General features: G+C 45.1%; 1 protein-coding gene across 1 annotated transcript in view; it reads left to right on the top strand.

The window, feature by feature from the left end:
* Nucleotides 1-26,104, top strand: part of COLEC12 (collectin subfamily member 12) — a 167,468-nt gene that overhangs the window by 133,191 nt on the left and 8,173 nt on the right. Inside the window, exons 3-8 of the mRNA XM_012746081.3 lie at nucleotides 1,797-1,919; nucleotides 5,680-5,778; nucleotides 6,470-7,516; nucleotides 19,489-19,971; nucleotides 20,777-20,913; nucleotides 22,141-22,250. Of these exons, the coding sequence (XP_012601535.1) occupies nucleotides 1,797-1,919; nucleotides 5,680-5,778; nucleotides 6,470-7,516; nucleotides 19,489-19,971; nucleotides 20,777-20,913; nucleotides 22,141-22,250 (1,999 nt within the window). The remainder of the gene's footprint in view (nucleotides 1-1,796; nucleotides 1,920-5,679; nucleotides 5,779-6,469; nucleotides 7,517-19,488; nucleotides 19,972-20,776; nucleotides 20,914-22,140; nucleotides 22,251-26,104) is intronic.

The following is a 26,104-nucleotide window of genomic DNA, read 5'->3' as shown; positions in this document are numbered from 1 at the left end:
TGGTCTCGAACTCCTGACCTTGAGCGATCCACCCACCTCAGCCTCCCAGAGTGCTAGGATTACAGGCATGAGCCACCACACCCGGCCAAAAAAAAAAAAAAATCTGTGTTCTAGCAAACTCTTGGAGTGATTCTGATGCACCCCAGAGTTTGAGAAGCAGTGCTCTAAGTCATGAAACAGAGCAGATCCCCTCCCCATGGGTCTTTAGCTAGAGGGATTGGTTGAAGCCTGAAAGCTAAATTCGAGTCATTGTTATATGCTGTTTCTCTCATCATTTTGCATTAAACACAGCTGAAGAACTCTTTTCACTGAAGAAGGGCACTATGCGTAAAATTACAAACCAGAGGAGGGAAACTTCGACTGTGGCTTAATCCTCCTGACTTACCCATCAAAAGTTATTGAGCACAATTATAGGAGATCAGTCCTTTATGTGCTGTTGCTCCTGGGGGACGCTATTAGCAAGACACACACAGGGAAACCACGCAGGAAAACAAGGAGTTGCCCGATACTCCCTACAATGTGATTTTCACATCAAAATGGCCACAGTCTTTGTCTTCTGTGTTTCTAATCAATCAGATGGAAATTCCTCTGTTTTGGGTTTTTTTTGGAGTCATTTGCAGCAATAATGCTGGTTTGAATGTTTTGCAGAAAGTTGAACTGTAAGCAGCAAAAATTTACCTCCTCTTAGTCAAACAATGTGTGGTGTTTCTGTTTGTTCCATAATCATCATTCAAGTCACTGTGATAAATAAGGGTCAGTGTCTGGTTTTTTGTATGCACGTAATGTACAAAAATGATTACATATTGAGCACTTAATCATAAAATTACCTGTATTTTCTGCTGTAGTTCATATAATACATTACAGCCAGTGACATGCTGGTAAACCAGGTGCCTGGGAGGGGGTTGTCCTAACTTGTAGTGTTTGCCAATTTCCATGGTGTAAATACTCCCTCCAGGACTGGTTTCAGGCTACTAGTAGTTTAACAACCAGCTCCCAAAATTCTTACAAATTTAACAGTTGACTCTCACAAGCCAGTAGAAATTAGCTCCAACATACCACTGAAACAAACATCAAGGGACAAATCATTTGAATTTCCATAGGTCCAATAATGTCTGAAACAAGTAAATTTGAGTGTTTTAAATCTTTTTTCATATAGAGACTTTTTTATTGAAATAATAGTTGCAATTATAATGGAATTTTATTTGAAACTATAGTCATGTGCCACATAACAACATTTCAGTCCACAACGAACTGCATATATGATGGTGGTACTATAAAATTATAAAACCATATTTTTACTGAATATTTTGTAGTTTTAGATGCACTAATACTTACCATTGTGTTACAGTTGCCTGCCATATTCAATACAGTAACATGCTGTACGGGTTTGTAGCCTGAGAGCAATAGGCTAGGCCATAAGCCGAGGTGTGTAGTAGGCTATACCATCTAGGTTTGTGTAAGTACACTCTATGATGCTCACACAACAACAAAATCCCTTAAGGATGCATTTCTCAGAACGTATACCCACGTTGTTAATGGACACCTGACCGTATTCCATGAGACAAAGTTATGTGGTATTTTTAAATCTTATTAAATCCAGTTAAAACAACATGATGATAACACTTAAAGTGCTTATGTTGCTAAAGTTGTATATTTAATTTTAAAATGCTTCTTATAATATAGTAAGGAATACGTAAAAATTATTCTTAGTCATGGTATTTGAACCAAAATGCAAAAAGATCCTTTTTGAAATGGTGTTTTTGTTTACTATTACTAAAATTTGACTTTTCTTACAGGTATTCAGGAAGGAACACAATGTACCAAATGTAAAAATAACTGGGCGCTGAAGTTTTCTATCATATTATTGTATATTTTGTGTGCCTTGTTAACGATCACAGTAGCCATTTTGGGATATAAAGGTAAGTACACCTTTCCTTTTTTCTTCCAAATAGCAAGTGTTCCTCCATTAATTTAAGCATGAGAAAAATTCATCTTTACAAGTGTGAAATATTTCACTCATACAACTCCTAGGCAACATTTAGCAGCATGATATACTCTGTATCTTGAGCTTCTTGTAGCTATGGGATCTGAAAGAGGAGAAATAGTAATTGCTTTTGATCCATTTAAACAATAATAATGGTCCTCTAAGAGTTATAAAGATCTCTTCCTCTTTGCTATTTTTTTCCTACCTATTTCTAGCTACTACTCCCTCTTCCTTTATTTATTTATTTTTTCCTCATCTTATTTCTATGAGGCTTTTTGGAAACCCTGGAAGTCAGCACACAGGAAAACTGTATTGACAGAGGATCAACAAAACACAAGACTGACTTCACCCAGGGATTGGCCATCTAATTCCTAAAAGTGGTCTGGTTTACAGTAGGGGCAGGTTTTCACCTGAGCCCTCCAGACATGCAGACAAAGGAGGTTTCCCCACCCCACCCCCTCCCCCTGCAGGTAGTAGGTGTCAGGATTCAGAATCCCCAACTACATAAACCCTTTTATAGCAAACAGGCGGGGAAGCCCCGCTATCAGAAACACAGGAGACAGGCACGTCCGTCTGGTTTCTACACAGAGGCGGGCGTGGAATCTGCGGATCGTCTCAGTCTTCCCTCAGCTGCCTGTGCTCGGAATTGACAGGTTCGCAAGTGGAGAATTCCCCACACATCCCCTTCTCTGCTCTGTGCCTCACAGGCCTGACCTAGGAAGAGAAAGATTCAAAGCGAATTCCCAGTGGGCTTCGGAGCCAGACAATCCAAGCCTAATTCTTGATCCTACCATTTTTTTTTTTATTTTTTTTATTTTGGCATATTATGGGGGTACAGATTTTAAGGTTTCAATAAATGCCCATTTCCCCCCCGATCCTACCATTTTTAATACAATTGTGCATGTTTGGTAAGTGCTTGCTGGCATGCCAGGCGTCATGCTGTGGCTTCTGTGTGGCTTCATGACCTCCTAGATTTTCTGATTTCTTATGTGTAAAATGGCAATAATAATGCCACTTTTCAAGGTGATTAGGATAACCAGAGATGATATAATGAACTACCTGTCCTACAGTTGGTCCCAGTAGATAGTAGCTATATTTCTCTGTCCCTTGCTTATTAATTGAGCATTTGTGCTAATAAATTAAAAGAGGGAGAGGGAAGAAAAATAAAATAAAATAAAAACCAGTGAAAATGCACTGTGGTGTTACAGCAAGTATTAGACCTAGATCTCCACCTGTCTGGTATTCTGCAAGTTCTAGCATTGCAACTTGAAAGTTTGCAACTTTATATCAAGGTCCTAATTTTAAACAAACACACACACTGTGGTGCATGTTGACTAGTTCATTAGCGCTATGGGCAGGGTGGATAGTTTCCTTGCTGCGCAAAAGACAAAGTTCACAGGTTTTTTGTGTCTTTTTTTAATGACTGTATTTATTCCTTTTGTATTTATTCTATGCAAACCTGAATTATCTGTCCATGACAGTTCTGTATTTTTTTAAAACGAAAATGATGAAAAATTAGATAGGGTAGAAAATGACCGAGTATCAGCATATTTAATGGTTTCTTTGGCTTCCAGGAAAGAAGGGCAGGACTTAAGATCCTGTGTGTGGTTTGAGGACAGACTGAGGCATATGTTTTGATTTCAGAATCAAAACTGAACCTAAACTTGTAAACATTCTGTATTTTAGGTTTAAAAAAATTTAGCTTTGCTAAAAACATATACAAAATATTTTATTCTTCAGAGTTTCCAGAGATTTAGGAGTATGCATGCCTGTCAAACAGCCCTAAGAGTACAGATTATTATAACTATACCTCTGTGTCTTTGAATTTATTAATAATTTAAAAAATAATAATTATTCAATGTCATCCTCATTGCCAATGCTGAGGCCTCCCTGTGTTGTTGGTTAGTATGTACATTTGCGTGACCAGCTGAGCTGATTTTTCACAGGCCCTGGCAGCCAGCAGGCAGATTGTCACTTACTGGAATAAATGGCATAATAATAAATATTACTTGAACACTTACTAAGTGCCTCACACTGAGCTAAGAGCTGGAGATAAAACTGAATAAAATTTTTCTTGCCCTAAAGCAGGGGTCCTCAACTATAGCCCGAGGGCCATGTGCGGCCCGCCAGGTGTTTTTGCCGCCGCTGCCTGTCCTGCTTAGCAGCTGACTCGTCCCGGGCCCACAGTGCGCATGTGTGGGCCTCACTCTGCACCGGCCCTCCAATGGTCTGAGGGACAGTGAACTGGCCCCCTGTTTAAAAAGTTTGAGGACCCCTGCAAAGGGTCGCATAGTAAATAAGCCACGACAGCACAGTGCAGTGAGTCCTGTAGCAGGGAAAGGACTACTTGCCAAGAGAATTCTGCAAGATGCACGTCAGCGAAGTGTCCCAGTGACTGCCCAGTGATGAGCAGAGTCTTGAAGAGCAAGTGGGACTTAGCTTGGTGAAGAGGCCAGAGAAGAAGATTCTAGGTGCAGAGAAGAGCACGTGGGAAGGCTCGGTGGGAGAGCATTTGGTGCAGTGCACACATTCCATGACAGCCAGGATGTAGATGCTTGAGGGAGAACATAGCTTCTCTAGGGACAGTTCCAGGATCCACAGAGCTGGTTCATTTTGGGTCACACAAACACATGGGAGCTTGCTGCTTCTTCCTGATAGGAGCCAGGACAATCTTCTCACACAAGCATGCGTGGGTACAACACTTGAATAAAATAAATTGGATCCTTTAGCTCACAATTAATACACAAAGCATATTCACACTTTTTAAAAAGTTTTTTTTTGTTTTGTTTTGTTTTGTTTTTTTGTAAAACTTACTGATACCCAGAAGGACAGTCAGATTTGATCCCAGGCTACTAGAAGTTGGACTTCACAGGAGTCACTTCTGGAGAAATAGCCTCTTGTTAGACATTTTAGAAACATACACTGAATTCTTAACCATAGAGAATTACTGCCTTCTCAGAATGGATAAAAATGAAGCTTTTATTCAGCACTGCATCACTAACTTCCCTATCGTGTACAATCAAGAAAATGCTTTAAAAAAAAAAAACCACCTTATTGGTAAATCATTGTTTGGAAACACCACTTAGGCATCCACTTGAGAATTGATAAGGCACAGATTCAGTTGTCACTACCAAAAGGCAGATTTTCAGGGTTCCACGGTGGAACTCTTAACAGAAAGTGGCAAATGCTCTTGACATCCCTGGATGTACCTTCTACGATGACTTTGTGTGCAGACTTGAGCTAGGTGTGCTTTGCTAATAGAATCCCCATCTAGGTATTGAGCCCACCTGTGGAATGTTAGGGACTATGGTGAGTGACAAGGTTTTATACATGATCAAAGTGTGCTATGCCTCCATTCGTGGAAATTAATCTAGGAAACAATACAGATTGAGGACTCCTAAAATGCAGAAAAATTTTAAAATTAGTTTCGAACAATTTCTGAAACATCCAAAGCATTACAGAATTGTAATAACAGTTAAAAACATACAATTCTCCACCTAGTAAATTACACCTTTGCGTTTTGTAACAAGTAAGTTATTTACTTTTCTAAATGAATGGCCTTCTTTCCCTGTTTGATTTCAATTCTACTTTTTGTTCAATCTGTTTCCTTTATTCTGTAATGAAATGATCTCTTGTTTTGAAACCAAAAACTATGAGCAGGTGTGTGTACTAATGCATCACTTTCCAAATCTTAGTTGTAGAGAAAATGGACAATGTCACAGGTGGCATGGAGACATCTCGCCAAACCTATGATGATAAGCTCACAGCAGTGGAAAGTGACCTGAAAAAATTAGGTAATGTGTGCTAAGAGTGAACAATTAAGTAGAATCCCATGACTCTACTCTGTGTAAATGACAGTAGCCTTTTAGAATGATGTTGCCATAAACTCTCACCCAGAAGGACATTCAATTTTTCTGTTTTGTGTTGAGCCTTCCCTCACAATTTAATTGAAAGACTTTTACATTTTAAAGTTAAGGACCAATTTTTGGAGTGATATCTTGCCCAAAAAAACTATTATGGGCCAAATAATAATCTGAAGATCAATCCCGACTGAAAAAAGTCACAAAGAAATTCCTATTTGAAATATTTTAAACTACATGAAAGAATTGTAGAAATTAATTTATAAAATAAAAAAGCCCAGCCTATTCTCTTCCCTGATTTTTGTTTTCATTTTTAAAAAAAGAATTTTGGTAAATATAAAAGGTTTTCCTCTTGATACCATGCCCAGTGCCCTAGAATTCAGTCAACTTCTCCCTCTTTGAGAAAAGTGTTCACCCAAGTTTATCAGTCCTAGTACTGAGCAGCCTTTCTGATTTCCCAGGACCCGGCTTTAATAGATATGTATCTACTTTGCTAATGCACAGCCATCTGCATATACCACAAATATTGTATCTGTAATATAATACATGGTCTTTGGGATCTTTGACCTTGCCCTGAACTCTTCTCCATACCAGCAACCTAAGTAACAAACATTTCTTATTCCAGGGGACCAAACTGGAAAGAAAGCTATAAGCACCAATTCAGAACTTTCCACCTTCAGATCAGACATTCTGGACCTCCGTCAGCAACTTCGTGAGATTACAGAGAAAACCAGCAAGAACAAAGATACGCTGGAGAAGTTACAGGCAAGTGGGGATGCACTGGTGGACAGGCAGAGTCAACTGAAAGAAACTTTGGAGAATAACTCGTTCCTCATCACCACCGTAAACAAAACCCTCCAGGCGTATAACGGCTATGTCACGAATCTGCAGCAAGATACCAGCGTGCTCCAGGGCAATCTGCAGAATCAAATGTATTCTCATAACGTGGTCATTATGAACCTCAACAACCTGAACCTGACCCAGGTGCAGCAGAGGAACCTCATCACTAATCTGCAACGGTCTGTGGATGACACAAGTCAGGCCATCCAGCGAATCAAGAACGACTTCCAAAATCTGCAGCAGGTTTTCCTTCAAGCCAAGAAGGACACCGATTGGCTGAAGGAGAAAGTACAGAGCTTGCAGACGCTGGCTGCCAACAACTCCGCCTTGGCCAAAGCCAACAATGACACCCTGGAGGATATGAACAGCCAGCTCAGCTCATTCACAGGGCAGATGGACAACATCACCACTATCTCTCAGGCCAATGAGCAGAACCTGAAAGACCTTCAGGACTCACACAAGGATGCGGAGAATAGAACGGCCACCAAGTTCAGCCAACTGGAGGAACGCTTCCAGCTCTTTGAGACGGATATTGTGAACATCATTAGCAACATCAGCTACACAGCCCACCACCTGCGGACGCTGACCAGCAATCTGAATGAAGTTAGGACCACTTGCACGGATACCCTAACCAGGCACACGGATGATCTGACCTCCTTGAATAACACACTGGCCAACATCCGTTTGGATTCTGTTTCTCTCAGAATGCAACAAGATATGATGAGGTCGAGATTAGACACTGAAGTGGCCAACTTATCGGTAATTATGGAAGAAATGAAGCTGGTGGACTCCAAGCATGGTCAGCTCATCAAGAATTTTACAATACTCCAAGGTAAGTCAAAATTCTGAATTTGTGTTTGTATTAGTTATCTATTGCTGCATAACAAATTATGCTAAAACGTGGCAAATTAAAACAATAAATATTTATTATCTCACAGTTTCTGTGGATCAGAAATTCATCAGTGGCTTAGCCAAGAGGTCCTTACTCTGTATTTCTCATGAGGTCATAGCCCAGTTTACTAGCCAGGGCTGCACTCATCCAAAGGCTTGACTAGGACCGGAGGGTGTACTTCCAATGTGGCTTATTCACATGGCTCTTGGCAGGAGGCCTCAGTTCTTCACCATGGGAAATTGCTTGAGTATCCTCACAACATGCAGCTGGCTGCCTCCAGAGCAAGTGATCTTATCAGAGAGCATGAAGAAAGCTACAGTGCCTTTTATAACCTGGCCTATTCACCATCACTTCCATCATATTCTGTTCTTTAGAAATAAGTCACTAAGTCCAGCCCCCATACTCAAGAAGAGAGGAATTAAGCTGCTCATCTAAATGAGGTGTAATTAAGAATTTGTGGAAAGTGTTCAAAGGTGTTCCACCTATTTGTTGAATGGAATATTGGTTCATTTGGATTTTCTTAGTACCTGAGCTATTTCAATGCCAAAATAAATTGGACTCCTGAAAGCAATATTAGTTCTTTTAGGTCATAAAGCTGCCATTAAGGGAGTCCTATTTCCAGATGTCATGAGCAGATGGATGGATGGCCATCACAGTACCTGTAAGACCACAGAGGAGGGAAGCACTGTGACTTGCATATAAAATCTGCATTTCACTGGCATCCAGGTCATCCATATAAATTGAAAGTCCTTAACTCTGATTGTATCTTTTTTTCTTTTTAGAGCCAGGGCCACACTCTGCCACCAGGCTAGAGTACAGTGACATGATCATAGCTCAGTGTAACCTCAAACTCCTGGGCTCAAGCAGTCCTCCAACCTCAGCATCCAGAGTAGCCGGGACTATAGTTACATGCCCAGCTAACTTTTCTATTTTTTGTAGAGATAGGGTCTTGCTATGTTGCCCTGGCTTGTCTTGAACTCCTAGCCTCAAGTAATCCTCTCGCCTTGGCCTCCTGAAGTGCTGGGATTACAGGCATGAGTCACCATGCCCAGACTTACATCTACTTTTCAAGATTTGCAGCAACCATATATTTATAGTATTTTTCAGTTTTAAACTATTTTCACAGGTTTTAAGTTGAAAGTACAGTGTGGAAGGTGCTGTGCTCACACTCGGGTATACAATGATGACTAGTGGTCCTTGTCCTTAGGTAGCTTCAAATAAAGAGAATTCTAGACCATCAGAAGACAGGCTACAAGCAAATGTAGTGCTGATTTTCAAATAGGAAGCTAAGTGCATTTCCCACACTAAATAAGATGGGAAATTGGTCTTCAAGCCCAAGAAAGATTTGAGAAGAGATTATTAAAAACATCATTTGTGAGCTTTCAGGAAATCTGCAGTCATCAGAATGAGTTCACTAAGAAGGCAGGTGAACCTAATCTTATTTCCTTATGTTAACAGTTTTAAATTGGTTAAACTAGGAGAAGGAAAAACGGCACGTCTGGCATTCACCAAGGCATTTGTCAGTGATACCCTTAAGAACAGGAAGGGGAAGTAGGTGCTGGAGGATTTATTATTTATATTAGTTTTCTGTCCTGCATAACAAATTACCACAAACTCAGGAGCTTAATACAACACCCATTTATTACCTCATAGTTTCTGTGGGTCAGGAGTTCAGGCCCAGCTTAGGGGGGTCCTCTGCTCAGAGTCTTACCAGGCTGCAGACTCATCGAGGGGCTGTAGTTTCATCAGAAGTGCAACTGGGGAAAGATTTGTTTCCATGTTCAGGTTCTTGGCAGAATTCATCTCCTTGAGGCTAAGATTGAGGTTCCTGTTCTCCCTCTGGCTGTTAGCTGGGTATTGGCCTTAGCTCATAGAAGCCACCCACCCAGAGGTCCTTGCCATGTAGCCATCCCACAATATCGCAGCTTCTCCAGAGCCAGCTAAGGAGGCTTTCTCACTCCAGTCTGCTAAGATGGACTGTAAATATTGTAGCCACATTGAGAGAGTGACAGCCCAGAACCTTTGCTGGATTCCATGGGTTAAATGCAAATCCTGGCTTCCACATTCAAAGGGAAGGAATTACACAAGGGTATGAGCTACTTTAGTCAAACAACGAAGTACAGAGAGTGGTTAGTTAATGAGCCCCCGTGAACCTGAAGGCTGGTCCGGATGGTGTGTGGCAGGACTGTGTTCGACAGCTTTGTCAGTGACAGCAGGACGATGTGGATGACCTGGTAACCCAGTGCTTATGTGACATGAAACTGTATACACTCACGGGTGGGTGGTAGAATCATAATCCAAAATGATCTAGAGAGGCTGCAATAGTAACAGATGCCAACCTAATGAAATAGATAGGGAATATATATAAAATCCAGCTCATACATGGGAAAGACTAAACAGACAAATGTTGCTGGGAGAACACGGGCCACAGGAAGCGTGCATGAAGCATGATGGTTTTAGTTGATTGGAAGCAGTTAAATGTGTCTTCCAGGAAAGTGAATGTGATCTTTGAGTGTGTTCTTAAGAATATGACATCCAAAGTAAGGGAAGTAATATCTGACTCCATTCAGTATGCCAAGACCAACCCTGGAAGGTAATGTTTATTCTGGAAAGCCCCTTTCAGGAGAGACTTTCACAGACTGGCATGCTCAGAAAAGTAGGATCAGAGTGACATGGTCTAGAAACCACGTGCAAAGGTTGGGGACCTGGGAGCTTTAACCCATCAGAGAACCTGCTTAGTGGGGACAGAACAACCATCTGCAATTGCTTAAAGTTGCTGTCTGTGGATCACCACTGAGTATTCATTAAAGGAAGATTAATTTTGGTTTTATAGAATATTCTTTATAGAAAGGCATGTTACCTGAAAATATAATAACTTCCCTGAGTGATACAGGTGCCCAACCCTAAAGGGGCTAGACAATTGCAAGTCAGGGATATTGTAGGTATGAGCCATACTCTGAATATGGGGTAGGCCCTCAGGTAACAAGAAAATTCTTCAATGCTTGATTTTTTTTCCCTATTCTCAATCTAAATTCAGAAGGAGGGCAGACAGCAGCAGGTGTACAACCTCATAAAATACGAGCTTTCTAAATGTCTCTTGGAAATGTGATTCTTTAGACAATCGTCTTATGGTATTCTGGATATTTTCTAGCTATTCCGTAGTTTTAGTGTTCCATTAGCTTAATGGTTAGCTTGTCTTCTACAGGAAACTTCTGACATACTTAGTTTGTAGATAGCACAGCTTGCCAGCTAAGTATACGAAAATCTCGTAGCTAAAGATTAGACCCTGGGTGTTTAAATTAGTTAATGTTTCTGTTATGATTCTTTTTATCAGCTTTTGTGGAATGTGAGTATACTGAGTGCTTTTCACAAACCATCCCAGGGAATCCTGACAGCTCCATGAAGGAAGTACTTATAATACCATCTCCTGCTTACAGATGAGGAAATTAATGCTTGGATAGGTTTAAGTAACTTGCTCAAGTTTATACACAAAAAGAGTAGCTAAACAGAATTTGAGCCCAGCTGTCTGGTGCCAAAGCCCATGCTGTTAACTCCAAGGGTGGTCACTGAAAGTGTGTGCCCTCCTCCCTGTACCTGGCCACCCGAGAAGAAGCCTACAAGGTCAGGGAGTTGGGATTTTGTCCTAAGTGTGAGGGAGGTTTGAAGCAAGGTGGTGAGATGATCTGCTTTATATTTTTACAAGGTCACTCTAAAAGGTGCTGGGAGGAGAGTAGATTGCAGGGGGCTACAGTGGAGGCAGGGGTGCAGTGAGAGTGTGGGCCAGACATCGGGGACTTGGAATGGAAGGGTAGCTGTGGACATGGGAGAAGTGGGCTCCCCATTCGGGAGGAGTCTTGGACATGGAATCTAGCGCAGCCCTGCCCTGCCCTGAGAGCAAGGCCTGCTGTTTAGGAGGTCCTGACTGGCCGCCTTCCGCCGAGCCTCTGCTAAAGTGAGCAGTCCACAGACTCAAGGGGCCACACCAGCCCCTTCTTAGCCATGTTTGGTGCCCAGGGCTGTGGAATTCCCTACCCAGCGTGCCCAGATGCAAAGTGGCGACCAGGAGGCACCTGTGTGTTGGAGGAGTTGGAGGTGGTGTAGACAGAAACAGAACACAGGGTAGGGTGTGGGGGTGGCTAGACGGGGATGATCTGCAGGACCCTCTGACAGATGGCCTGTGGGAGGGAGGGAACAAGAACGGGATGTCTCCTAAGTTGTTAGCATGAGCAGCTAGGTGGATGTTGGTACAGACCAGGGAGGTTCAGAAAAAGGCCCGTGTGGACACGCTAAGTGGGAGGTGTCCATTAGAATGAGGTTTCTGACTCAGTGTCTCTGAACCACCTCAGAGCTTGGTTTGTGAGTGATATTTTCTTTCCCACATATGCTTTCCAATATCACATTTATCCCTGGTCTTATTCACTGCACTTTCTGTGAGTTGGTGTAAGAAACTTCCCAAGCCCACCAAGCTACCCCTTTCTATTCGGTCTATTCAACCACCCCCAGAGCAGGGGTGCCCGCGGTGTTCTGAGATTACAAGAGACTGAGGGGAAGAACTCCATTCCGAATGCAAGTGTTTCCTTCCACACTTCTCCATCTCTATCTAGCACCTTCCTCTTTCTGTACGTGCAGATCTCATCCCTGAGGATGAGGGCAAGGGGGATAAAATGGGATGGATTCGTTTGCTTGGGGCTGGCCTCTGCAAGATTCAGAATCCTCTGATGCTTTCCAGGGAATCCCTTTGATTTAACCCCGTGCTCACTGACCAGTCCAGCCACACGGGACATTTGCCTTGGTCAGGAGTGGGAGCCAAAGCGGATTGACCCCACTGAGGCGGATGATAATGTGGAAATAGACATTCAGTTGCATGTTGAATTCTGGCAACAGTCATCTCTACATCCACCAGCGAAAACACCTTGTTAAGAAAGCCTTATTTTTTTGTTACAGACAGTGTGAAGATTTTTATCCTAATTATGTATCTCACACACTCCTGGGTAGGCAGTTCACTCCGCATCCTGAGCCGTTCCTCTGCAAGCTGAGGAGAGTGTCAGTCGCATCCTTCCTGCACAATCAGACGTTTTCCCTCTCTGCTCTTTTGAGAGAGGCATAAGTGTTTTATTTTTGTTTTTTAAGAGACAAGATCTCACTCTGTCATCCAGGCTACAGTACAATGGCACAATCATAGCTCACTGCAGCCTCAAACTCCACGCCTGGCTAATTATTTTTATTTTTTCTGGAGGTGGGGTCTTGCCGTGTTGCCCAGGCTGGTCTCAAACAGCTGGCCTCAAGCAATCCTCCTGCCTCAGCCTCCCAAAGTGCTATGATTACAGGTGTGAGCCACCATGCCCTGCCAGAGAGGCATAAGATTTAATGAGTAAGAACAAGCGCTCTAGAATTGTGCCGGCCTGGATTTGTGCACGAAGTTCCTCATCCTCCGTATGCCTCAGTTTCCTCATCTGCGTGTACCCGTTAGTGTTATGAGGACTCACTGAGACAATATAAAGTACTTAGTGCAGTGCCTAACACAGGGTCAGCCTAGCACCCAAGTGTGAGTAAATTTAGTTCCTATCAAAGATTTCCCTTCTACTGTAGCGGTAGCCAGTGCATTGTAGTAGAATACAAAACAGAGCTTCACGTACACAAAGAATACAATCATATGGATGGGGTTAAGGTTGATTTGGGTCCCAAAGTACTTACTGCTGGCTTTCTGGTACCCAGCCCTGAAGATGAATGAGACTCCAGTGCTATTGACAGCTAGATCACACTGCTAAGCACTTAGAGAAATAGAAATTGTCTGCTTTCATTGGTACCTCTCTTTAAAGTAGGAATTATTAGCATTCCTCATTTTCAAGGATGTAAACTGAGGTACAGAGAGCCTGTATAACTTATCCAAGGTCAGATAGCTAGTCAGTGACAGATAGTGCCCAACTTGGGTCTGTCTAGTTCCCAAATCCCTGCTCATACCATGAACAGATAACGTTTCTGGGAGGTTGAAATGACAAGAGAGTTTATTTACAAGAGAGCAGCCAGTTAAGGCTTCAACAAGGGATTGACATTTGAGCTGAACCTTGAAAGGTGCACAGGAAGGCTGGCAGGACAGGGGACAATGCACAGTGGACCAGGCAGGAAGCTTTTATCACTGCTTGGTTTTCTTTTTCCTACCCTATCTTCCAATCTTACCACCAGTGAGTCTTAACATCCTACTGGATGGTAAGAAGTAAGAATTAAAGTGGTTTCTTTACTTTCTGTTAAGCACCAGCAGTTCTGTTGGAAAACAAATTTGAAACTTATCTTGGATGGGAAACAGAGCCGGGCACTTCTCAAGGTCTGCAGTTTGGTTTGCCAAAGCAGAAACAGCACCGTGATTTAGAGCCTTCCATCCTCTTTGAACTGCTTGTTTAGAGAATGCAGGTTTTCAAGGCTCCCAAGGCAAGGGGGCGTGGGGAGCACAGGGTGGGGCTCTGGCTGGCAGCGCAACCCCGAGGCTGCTGGGAGTTCTGGTACTGGTCGTATTCAGGCATTTCTGGGGCTTGTGACAGCTTTAGCAGTCACTTGTGTATCCTGGCATTTCTGAATCCTGAGCCAGTGAGCCACCTACTTGGCCTTGACATTTAAAATTTCAGCCAGTTTGAAAGCAAATCTCAAATGTCCTTCCACACGGGACATCACATGTGCCTCCACATGTGGCGTTACTATTTTCTCAACTCTGAATTCAAGTTCTTACTGCACAAGCTCATTAATACTACAACTTCTTTCTCTTTTTTTCCTTTGGTTTTAAGTCACTAAGGGTAGCTTATATTTTATTTCATTTTATTTTCACTTCCATAGCTGCCCAATAAAAGATTCAAGTAATACCTAAAAGCCTGAGATTATCCAGATGCTAATAAGCAATACTAGCACCCAAGGTCCTAGAGGAAAAGGTACCCTGGCATTAATAATCTACTTTTTATGAGGATCCAGTGTTGACTTTTAAAATGGCTCTACCTTTTTCTCAATGATTTTTAAAAAGAAAAAAAAGAAACAAAAAAAACAGCAAATTACCAGCCTGTCTTAATGAGCAAAGTACATTACTGAACCCCTTTATTTATAGGACACACATTTTCCCATAACCCAGCATCTGAGGGTAGAGTGCCAGCTCCCTGGTGATTTTCGCAAAGCTGGGGCAGCTGTGAAGGAAGACATGGGTCATAGTGTGCTGGCCAGTTTATCCCCAGCCATGAATGCTAAGCTTTATCTTATTAAGAGAGAGAGAGGTAACCTATCTGAGATGGATGTAGTATTAATACTTTGTATGTGGAAATTCAGTTTTTATACTAATCCAGCTGGTAAATCCATCACAAATAGGATTTTATGTATTTATTCATTCATTCATTCATTCATTCATTTTGGGAGAGACAGGGTCTTGCTTTGTTGCCCAGGCTGGTCTCAAACTCCTGGCCTCAAGCAATCCTCCATCTCAGTCTCCCAAAATGCTGGGATTGCAGGTGTGAGCCACCACACCCACCACAAGTAGGATTTTAGATCATTATCAAAAGCAGAAACTTGCATCTTCTCCCAATATCGACTCCCTTTCTTCACAAGATCTGGAAATTAGCATCTGCTGGCATTTTGTGCTGTCTGTGGGGTCCATTTTGATTATTGCTCTTCAGATAAGCCATGGCTTACGTGTGGGGTGGGTGGGGACATTCAGCAACCACTTCCAGTCCAGGGGGCAATAGCTGGACACCATGAACTACCCCAGAAAGAAAGAAGATGGATGAAAAGCTGTCACCCCAGGCAAGGAAGGTCTTGAATTCATGGCCAGGGAGGAAGAGAGAGTTGCATGTCTTTGGAACTGTGTCAGAAACCAGAGCAAGGTGTTCTGGAAGAAATCCAACTCTCCCACATCTATATGTCAGAACAGGGAGGCAAGCCCCTGAACAGTCACTGTTTCGTGGTCGCAGGTGAACTCACTTTGCTTAACTTGCGAGTAGAGCACCAACCCCAGATGGGAGTGATTGAGAAACGCTGATTATTGGCAAAAAATTTTGAAAAGAATAAAGATTAAAATTTCTAAAACACTTGAACATAAAACAGAAATAGTTGAGAAGAAAAGTTACTTTTAATTTTCCTGTTATTCTACATATATTAGAATATGTTTGTTTTGGCCTAAATTGTATTTTTTCACTAGAACCTTCCATGATGCTACATCCTTTATGGGGGGAATGCACAGCCACCTTCCCCAGTATTAATCTCTAGGACACCATTTCTCGACTACACAAAGGAACTAAGTTACTTTTTTAAAAGGAGATAGATCTGGCTGCGAAAAGTCCACCTTCCGTACCTTTACCAATTGGCCTGAGCTATTTAGTGAGCTCCCCAGGTGAAATAGAAAAGAGTCACATTGCAAGGCCGGGCGCGGTGGCTCACGCCTGTAATCCTAACACTCTGGGAGGCCGAGGCGGGTGGATTGCTCAAGGTCAGGAGTTCAAAACCAGCCTGAGCGAGACCCCGTCTCTACCATAAAAATAGAAAGAAATTAATTGGCCAACTAATATATATAATATAAAAATCAGCTGGGCATGGTGGCTCGTGCCTGTAGTCCCAGCTACTCGGGAGGCTGAGGCAGGAGGATCACTCGAGCCCAGGAGTTTGAGGTTGCTGTGAGCTAGGCTGACGCCACGGCACTCACTCTAGCCTAGGCAAGAAAGCGAGACTCTGTCTCAAAAAAAAAAAAAAAAAAAAAAAGAGTCACATTGCAGATGAGGAAAGCCACTGGATCGACTCATAAGTGTCAGTAGGGTCAGGAAAGACAGATCTCTTGTGATTTATTCCATAGTGGCAGCCATAGTCCGCTGGATATGTAGATTATTCCTCTGGGAATGAGGTGACAGTCACTGGGCAGGTCACCCCTCCTCCCAAACCCATCCTTTCTGATCTTTCTTTGGGAGCCCATATCATTAGTACTGGAGTGCTGGACTTTCTAACGGTGATGCACACGTATTTGGTAAGTGCTTGCTGGGTGATGACTGTGGGCCAGACCCTGTGAGGTGCTGAATGGAGAAAGGTCCTGTAGAACAAACAAGAACAAAAAGATTAGAGAAGGAGGGAAAACTTCCATCTGGAGTGACCTTAGAGGATGACAGGTATCTGTAATTACAGAAGGATATGGGCAGAGGAAATTCTAAGGGAAGAGACATGTGAAAGTGCAGAGAAAGATGGAATAAAACACGCATGAGACCAGGTGGTGAAGAGCCTTGGTAGCAACCGATCAAGTAGGGGCTGAATATTCTCGTGCAAGTGGAGACCAGAGCTGGGCTTGAGGGAGACAAAGGCAGGTGGAATGAATGGAGAGGAATCAAGGGTCGGAAGATCAATTTAAAAAGTTACCCTACCCTTCCCCTTCCCCTTCCCCTTCCCTTCCCTTCCCTTCCCTTCCCTTCCCTTCCCTTCCCTTCCCTTCCCTTCCCTTAAAAAAAAATAAAAAAAATAAAATAAATAAATAAATAAATAAATAAAAAGTTACCCTAAAAATCCACCAAAAAAGACAGCTTTAGAGGTGGGAGGGAGAGAGGCCACACTGGGGTCCTGACAGGGGTAATGGGTGGGGAAAGAGGGTTGTGCTGACGTGGTAGGAAGAGCGATGATGGAAGGAGAACAGACAGCAAAGAGATGAGAAGTTCAGTTGTAGACATGCCAGGTTGGAGGTGCTGGCAGAACATCCTGGGCAAAACTGACCATCTGACTAGTAGGTGAAAAGAAGGACCCAGAGCCCCGGCGAGCTGGGCACAGGCAGAAGCCAGCAGGAGCTGTGGGCAGGGGTCACTGGAATTGGTTCAGGTAGAGAGTGCATCATCCCCAAGTCTTCTAAAGTCTCCCATTTATGGAGCGGATAACACTAGAAAGAATGTATTTAAGCTAGTCTTGGCTGTTAGGATAAACTCGTCTTATGACTTGGAAGAGAGTTCTGCCGATGAATCTGTGAGCAACATCATGGGTGGCCTTGAGTAAAGAGAGCTGAGTGCAGAGCCAGGTTTCTGCCAAGGACAGAGAGGTGGGTTGGGCTTGGGGCCACGGATAGAATGGGTGTGGCTGGCATCCATCAAGGCCTGGGGCAGGGGGGGGCTAGGGCAATCCCCCTGCAGAAGTGAGAAGGGCGTCTTCACAGGACGGAGGGCAGGATGGGGCCTCTTACTTATTCATATAGAACTGTGAGATCTCAGAAACTCTAAGACATGTTCATTTCCACATCAGAAGACCTGAATTCACGGCCCAGCTCCGCTACTCGGTTGAGATTGTCCAGGTCTTGCTCTCCTTGGAACATCTGTTCCTATCACCTAAGTAACCTTGAACAAACTGCTTGTCGCCTCTGGCCCACATGTCCTCGTCTGTGCCATGGGAATAATATGTCATAGGCAAGGTCAGATGACACAATGTGTGGGATGAAAGTACCTTGAATAGTCAATATAGTCATTCACTCTGCAAGTCCTGGCTATGGAATATATGTGTGAAGTTCTCTGTTGTCCCTGAGAATTTAAAGAAAACAAAACAATTTTATGTTAAGTGGGCCTCTTTATGGAATGGTGGGGAGGAGAAGGTATGTGCCTTCCTTCCCACCCCTGTGATTTAGATGGGCCACCTAATGTTTTTCTCTGGGCCACTTTCCATATTTGTATTATTAGACTGACAGCCCTGAGAGTCCGGGGCCGTCCACAGTGGGCAGGGAAGCCCCACCCAGCCTCCCGGGAGAGACCTCCCAGCCCTCTGAGCTGGCCCGTGCATAAATGAAACTCAGCCCTGAGGACAACACTGTCCCCACAGCTGTGGAGGAGGGGACAGGAATGCAAGATGAGATGTGACCGAGAGGAAGAGGCTGGGGCTTGGTTCTCTGAGAGAATGAGTGGGTCAGTGCCTCGCGACACCTGATGGCATTTTTTGGCCTCATTCAACTCTTTAGCCCACGACACCTTCACACAGCGCTGGCTGTGTAACAAGAGGTCATTAATAAATACTGGTCAAATTAATGAAAAGGGGAAATAAATAAGAGGAAAGCCTGACCCCAGCCTACACAACTTTGCTGCTGGTGACAAACGAGGCCCTGTCGACTTGGAGAACCCACATTAATAGTGTGAGTCACCGTGAACGGTGAGCTGCCCACTGTCACCAGTGTCAACCTGAAGGACGTTGGTGGGTGTTAGAAAGTTGTACAGGTTAAGATACGTTCTCAGTGCTTGGAGCTGCAAGGTGAACTTACTGAGGGCACCTTTTTGTTTAAAATGAAAGCCACACCGTCGTATCGGTTTGCTCGGGCTGCTGTAACAAAGTACCGCAGACGGGGCCCAGACCACGGAAGTTTATGGAGGCTGGAGTTACTGGAGGCTGGAGGTCTGAGGGCGCGGTGCCAGCAGGGCAGTTTCTTCCGAGGCGTCTCTCTGGCTCGCGCTTGGCCATCTTCTCCCTGCGTCCTCCCCGTGTGACTGTGTCCTAACGCCCTCTTCTCTGAGGACACCGGCCATCCTGGACTAGGGCCCACTCGAATGGCCTCGTTTTAACTTGATGGCCTCTGCAGAGACCCCGTCTCTGAATACAGTCACGTTCTGAGAATCTTTCTGGGGCTTAGAACATCAGCACATGGATTTGGGGGAGGGCATAATTCAGCCCACAACAATGGCCAACAATGGTAGGATAAGCAAATAACCATTCCTTAATGTATATATTTTGTATGCTAGATTTTTTAATTTGGAGATTTTATAAAAAGAGAAATTATCCCAGGAGTTTGAGGTTGCAGTGAGCTATGATGACGCCACTGCACTCCAGCCAGGACAACAGAGCAAGACTCTGTCTCAAAAAAAAAGAATATAAATTATTTACGCGCTGTCAGTCACAATTGATTTCATGTTTTCATGTTTATACCATTTACTTTTCTTATGTTTTAGGTCCTCCCGGCCCCAGGGGTCCTAAAGGTGACAGAGGATCCCAGGGACCCCCTGGCCCGACTGGCAACAAGGGCCAGAAAGGAGAGAAGGGGGAGCCTGGCCCCCCAGGCCCCGCCGGCGAGAGAGGCCCCATCGGACCTGTCGGGCCCCCTGGAGAGCGCGGCGGCAAAGGCTCCAAAGGCTCGCAGGGCCCCAAAGGCTCCCGTGGGTCCCCCGGGAAGCCCGGCCCTCAGGGCCCCAGTGGGGACCCAGGCCCCCCAGGCCCACCAGGCAAGGACGGGCTCCCCGGCCCACAGGGCCCTCCCGGCTTCCAGGGACTACAAGGCACAGTAGGGGAGCCTGGGGTGCCCGGACCACGGGGGCTGCCAGGCTTGCCTGGGGTGCCCGGTATGCCGGGCCCCAAGGGACCCCCCGGGCCCCCAGGCCCATCAGTGGTGCCCCTGGCCCTGCAGAACGAGCCGACCTCAGCACCGGAGGCCAATGGTAAGTCCCACCCTCCCTCCCTGTGGGGGACAGGGCAGTGTGTGTGCTCAAGGCTGAGCCAGCCCCAGTGTCCACACCCCCACCGTTTATTTGACAGTGAAGGCACCGGGGCAGCACACGGCCCTGCTCCTGTGCCCGCTGGCTGCCCCCGACCCGTCTTTTCCTCGTGTTATATTCTCTCTCTGGGGACAGACCGTGCCCTCAGGCAACCTCATCATTGTGCAGGTGGAGCTTTCTGCTGTTGGTGTCCGCATGTAGTTTCTTTTTCAGAAAATCTTATGGTGCCTTCCAGTCTTTTGATAATTAAGCCTTCAGCAAAATTCGAACATTGGATTAGCAACCAGGCCTATTCTCCTCTCTTCTGAACAATTCCACTTGATTTCCCTCGGAAGGACTCGGGTGCTCCTTGTGTTCCACGAGCCCAGTGTGGGTTCTGGGTTCTCGCTTCCAGTTGTTTCTCTGCTCCCTGTGAGCCCAGAGTGACACTGAACATCTGCACCTGCCCTGCTTCCTGTCATTGTTTCTGTTATTTCTGTCACCGTAAGGACTACTCCAGGCACAGAGGAACAAAGAGCCGGTCACAGGTATTTTGCAGATTATGTGGTTTGGACGACCGTGCTCTGCAGTCACCTGGGCCAGTCTGTGCTCCGGGCACATCCCCGACCCCCAGCCCTGGGCTCTGCACCAGGACACTTGGGCTGCTCCTGGCAGGGCCGTAGCTTTGGCCTCTTACCCATAGCTGAAGAAAGGCAAGTGATTTCTGTGGGGTTTTTTTGATCAGTGTCTGAAACTTTTGCATTCCTAGGCTGCCCACCTCACTGGAAGAACTTCACAGACAAATGCTACTATTTTTCGGTTGAGAAAGAAATTTTCGAGGATGCAAAACTTTCCTGTGAAGACAAGTCTTCACATCTCGTTTTCATAAACACGAGAGAAGAACAGGTATGTTTGCCACATACTTGGTTGGCGAAAACAATAATTTAAGGATAATTTACATCTGGAAATTGCATACTTCTTGGGGATTCAAAGATATCAAGAATTCCTGGTCATGTAAACATGGAAGGTGATATTATGAGATTTGGGCTGTATCCAGTGGCTAGAAGCATTCATGGCATTGGAATAACATCCTCACGCTTCCCCCTGGGAGGTGCTGCTGTCAAGCCTGGAGGTGTGTGGCTTCTCTTGGTGGCTATCAGGACAGTTGTGACGCAGGGGAGAAGCTCGAGGGCTGCCACCAGCAGCCACAGGGGACCCAGAGGCAGAGGTGTGAGCGCTGTAGGGGTGGCGTGGGGTGCAAAGGACCAGACGTGCGGTCAGGAGGAGCAGAGAAATCCCACAGGCCACCACCCACACATGATAAAGACAGCGACCACTCATTAGACCACACCTAGGTGCTAGGCACTCTACAAGGCATTTTCTAACCTTAAACCTCACAACAACCCTAGAACATAGGGATTATTATAACCCATTTCACAGATAAGAAAACTAAGGCTCAGCGTGGTTTGTGGAGTAAATCCAGGGCTGAGACTGAAACTATTGCCCCTCCAGCAACAGTGCCAATGCTCTTCCTTCAGTGCCACACTGTTCCGGCGACCTCCTTCCTTTCCCCTGAGTATCTGCGGCAGGCACAACCTTGAGACCAGATGTTTCCCATGGTAACTGACTGGAATGAGCGCACGGAGGAGAGCGGGCTGTAGAATACACAGCCCTGGGCCCCGACCCAGATCAGCCACTTCTCATCTCTGTCACGTGGGTTGTTGCAAAGGCTTAAGGACACGCCGCTGCATGCAGCACGCTGCACGTGGGGCCTGGCCGGAGGGGCTTGACAGCGCCATGGCCGTTACTGTCATTAGCACACGGGAGGGTGGGTGGCAGGAGCGACATGGGGCTGAGGGGAAGTCGTTGGGCCGTCTGAGTGATTTAGAGGAAGAGCATCACTTTAACATCACTTGGAAACTTGTAAGAGGGAAAAAACGTCAAAGCCCCCCAAACAATGCAAAGCAAAACGAGTGCAGTAAAAACGCAGACAGCAAAAGCAGCGTACAAGTTCTGAGCGACGTCCTCTTTGAAAGTTTCCTCTTTTTTCCAAATGTTAAAAAAAAACAAAAATAGCCCCGCAGACATCTGTTCTGAGAAATGGTAATGTGCCGCGCCTGGTTTGTTTTTCAGCAATGGATAAAGAAGCAGATGGTAGGCAGAGACAGCCACTGGATCGGCCTCACGGACTTGGAGCATGAAAACGAATGGAAGTGGCTGGATGGGACGTCTCCGGACTACAAGTGAGTACTGAGAAACTTCCGGATTGGTTGTCAGACGCTCACAGTTCTGTTCTCACCTCTCGTCCAACTCCCGTGATTTCTTCCTTAATGACCTTGTGTCCCACAGGCTGCTCCCAAACCAAGGCTTCTCGTACCCAGCTGTGTGTTCCCACTGGGGAAATTGTGGCTGACAGTTGATATGCTGTCCTGTAGGGTTTGTCTTTTTTCTTTTCATGGAATGAATTTCTTTTCATTGCTAAGAAAAAAAGCACAAGCCTGGTAAAACCACAAGGCATGGTACTTCTGGCCAAGGTGTTTTTTTTTTTTAATGCTACAGCAAAGGATAACAAAGCACAACACCCTTGTGCACATTCAGTGTTTACCCCAGACGAGTTTCTGAGGACTGACACGCTCCCTCTAGGGTGACATTGTGCCTCGACCCTGGCAGGGCTTCTGGGCAGAGTATGATCATAAACTACTACTTGATGATGCTGCCACACATTGGGCACCGTCACAAAGTTTGCGTTGTTTGGATTGCCGTCCCCTAAAGGTTTGAGGATTCTCTGTAAGTCCAATGTGACTTGAGTTCTATAAAAGCAGCGTCAAAGAACAGAAGCACTTGGCGGTACCCTCTTGGACCTCCTGGGGACACAGAAATCTCCAGCGCCTCATCTTACCCAGGGGTGCCAGCTCCTTCCTCTATCCTACCCAAAGTCTAAAGATCACTACATCGTACCCATTAGAATTCTACTTCTCTCTACTCTTCTCTCTACTCTGGCCTTGCCTCAAATGGATGTGCAAATATGTGACAAACTGTACCTAATGGAGTGGGATTTAAAAAGCCCACCTCTGAGTAACTTTAGTTTGCTGGAGGCAGAGAAGCCAGGTCCTACAGAGGCGCCACCAGGTGTGAGAGCATCACAGCATTGATAGCACCTTCCAAGAGTGGCGCAGAGTCATGGCACAGCCTCTGGGACTGTTCAGTCCTGACAGAGGAGACAATGAGGGTGTTTCAGGCTGTCTCGCAAGTTTGAGACACAGACTGTATCAGTTGAGGAGAGGGGAGTAGTCAGAGGTGATGGAAAGGCCAGCAGAATTATTATTATTTTTTTTTTTTGAGACAGTCTCACTCTGTCTCCCAGGCTAGATTGAGTGTCATGGCGTCAGCCTAGCTCACAGCAACCTCAAACTCCTGGGCTCAAGCGATCCTCCTACCTCAGCCTCCCGAGTAGCTGGAACTACAGGTACTCACCACCACACCCGGTTAATTTTTTGTTCCCATTTTTTTAGTAGCCCGGCTAATTTTTTCTATTTTTAGTAGAGACAGGGTCTTACTCTTGCTCAGGCTGGACCTGAACTCCTGAGGTCAAGAGATCCTCCCACCTCGGCCTCCTTACAGGTGTGTGAACCACCGCGCCCAACCAGAATTCTAAATATCTCCATATGCACGTGCACGTGGGTAGACAGGCTCCTCTGTACTCCTCCATGTGAGCAGCAGGGTTAGAAGATGTCGGTGGAAACCTGAACAAGGCCATCTCTCTTAAAAAAAAAAAAACTGGTCAAATGTTGAGGTGGAACGGTTGAAGCTTTCAGGTCTGCTCAAGCTCAGGCTCAGACTGCCCCCAAGGGGCGAGAGCATGCCTGCTGTGGCCCATCAGAGTGCCAGTCTGCTCCTCTGCACCTGTCCTGGGGGAGAGGCGGCTACACCTGGCATACTCTGGGCTCAGGAGCTCCCCTGACAGGTGCAAGGAAAGCACCCAACATGGCAGGAATGCACTTTGGAGACTCAAAACTATTGTGGAGTTGGCATCTAAACTAGGAGCAATGGCGGGTTGGAGGTGGGGATGGGAGGCAGAGGGTGTTTTTTTGTTTTGTTTGTTTTTTAATGTCAGGAGTACTGGGATCTTTTTTTTTTTTTTTAAAGAGAGTTGGGGGAGCTAAAAAAAATCCATCTTCTCCACTTTTCTCACTGCTGTAAATACACAGAAGGTCTGGGTTAGACTCACTGAGAAATTCAATCTTAAGCCTTCCCCCAAGACAAAACTGGATTGGCCCCTATGGAGTGGATTGAGCTGGACCAGGACTGTTCACACCAGCTCTCCCAAGGTGAAAGAAACTCTTCTCCTCTTCTGTGGAGTCCAGCAAGAATGACGTGGATTGGGAGGAGAGCCCCAGCACGGGTACCTGGGACCTGAGAAAGGCAACATCACCAGACACCTCCCTGGGAACTCAGTCCCCAGCCGCAGCCACCCTGGAGCCTCCTGAAAAGCTCAGCTTCTGCACCCCAGCCACAGACATGCTTCTCGTTTTCCACCCGGAGGAATACATACGCACGTAAAAATCCCCGGGATCAAATTTTAAAAGCAGGAATAAATTAGGCAGGCGTATTATGAGGTCTCAATAACTGAAGGCTAATTTAATTTGACATGTAATAATAAACATTGCACAAACTAGAAAAAGAGCCAGTGCAGTCGAGAGGGGGTAGCACATGCTCTGGTGTCAGTGAGATCTTGGTTCCGGGCCTTGACCCAGCAACACTCAAAGCTGCGAGACCTCATATGCATTATTCACCCGTGCAAAATCTCCATGTCCCCTCTATAAAATGAATTTTACCAAAGAACCTATGCCAGTGTTATGAAATGAGGTTGTTTATGTATCTAGCATTTGGAAGAGGGCTTGGCACATGGCAAGTGCTTGAGAAGTATTACCTGCTAGTATTGGTGTTATTGCTACAATTATTGTCATAATTATTATCATACTAGTAAGTAATTACCGATTAATACTACCTAGAATGTATCTATTTTAGAGTACCCAATTGGGATGTCACACACAGTGTCTCTCTCAAGTCTCACAATAGGTTTGTGAAGAAGACAAGAAAAACATTCTCTGTGTAGCCTGGGAATGGGGCCCAGACTTTGGGCTCTCAGGGGTTTCCCATGAGTATAAACCACCCCTAATTCTTCTCCTTGAGACTCACCTTTTCCCCTCTACTTTTTGCATCTGTGTCCCCCAAGCACTGGCATGTCCACCTTCCTTTCCCTGCCACCAGCAATGATTTCTGGAGCTGCTGATCCTAAGAGACTATTATGAACAATTATATGCCAACAAATTGGATAACCTAGAAGAATGGATAAAATCCTAGAAACATACAACCTGCCAAGACAGAATCAAGAAGAAATGGAAAACCTGAACAGACCAATGAAAAATAAGGCGATTGGAGTAGTAATCAAAACCCTCCCAGAAAAGAAAAGCCCAAGACCAGATGGCTTCACAGCTGAATTCTACCAAACATGCGAAGAAGAATGAATACCAAACTTTCTTAAACTCTTCCAAAAAATGAAAGTAGGTAGGCCATCCCGTGCCTTGTACTTCTTTCTTCTACAGAAGGATTAAGTGCCGTGGCTTTCCCCTTCCTTACCCCATTTCCCCAACACACATACAGCCCATTTCAAATTGATGAAGGGTTTCGTGATTACTGCTAAGGAGTAAATAGACAAGGGATAACAGTCTCTCTCCTCGGCCTCCCCTCGTTTTTCATGCTGAGACCTGGATGAGAAATACAGCGCTACAGCAAACAGAAAGCAACAGTGACACAGAACAGATGCCAGAGGCTCAGGGCATACTCAGACTGAACTCAGGTTTATGTCACATAAACCTGCAAGCTGACTCACTGAATCTTCTAGCTGTTTCTGTACTGAAGCAGGATGGAACCAGCTAAGGAAAAGGACGGCATGAGATGCCATCTGCAATGGCTCAGGACAGTGCCTGTGACAGATCCTCAGTTCTTTTGGTCTACACACAATTTCAAATTTGAAATACAATTTCAAAAGAAGGACTGGAGGGCTGACATAGATTGTCAAGATTTTACTTCCTAA

Source organism: Microcebus murinus, chromosome 17 (genome assembly GCF_040939455.1).
Source record: "Microcebus murinus isolate Inina chromosome 17, M.murinus_Inina_mat1.0, whole genome shotgun sequence".
Classification (NCBI taxonomy): Eukaryota; Metazoa; Chordata; class Mammalia; order Primates; family Cheirogaleidae; genus Microcebus; species Microcebus murinus.
Note: the sequence above shows the minus strand (reverse complement) of the source record. Positions and strands in the feature narration are given on the sequence as shown.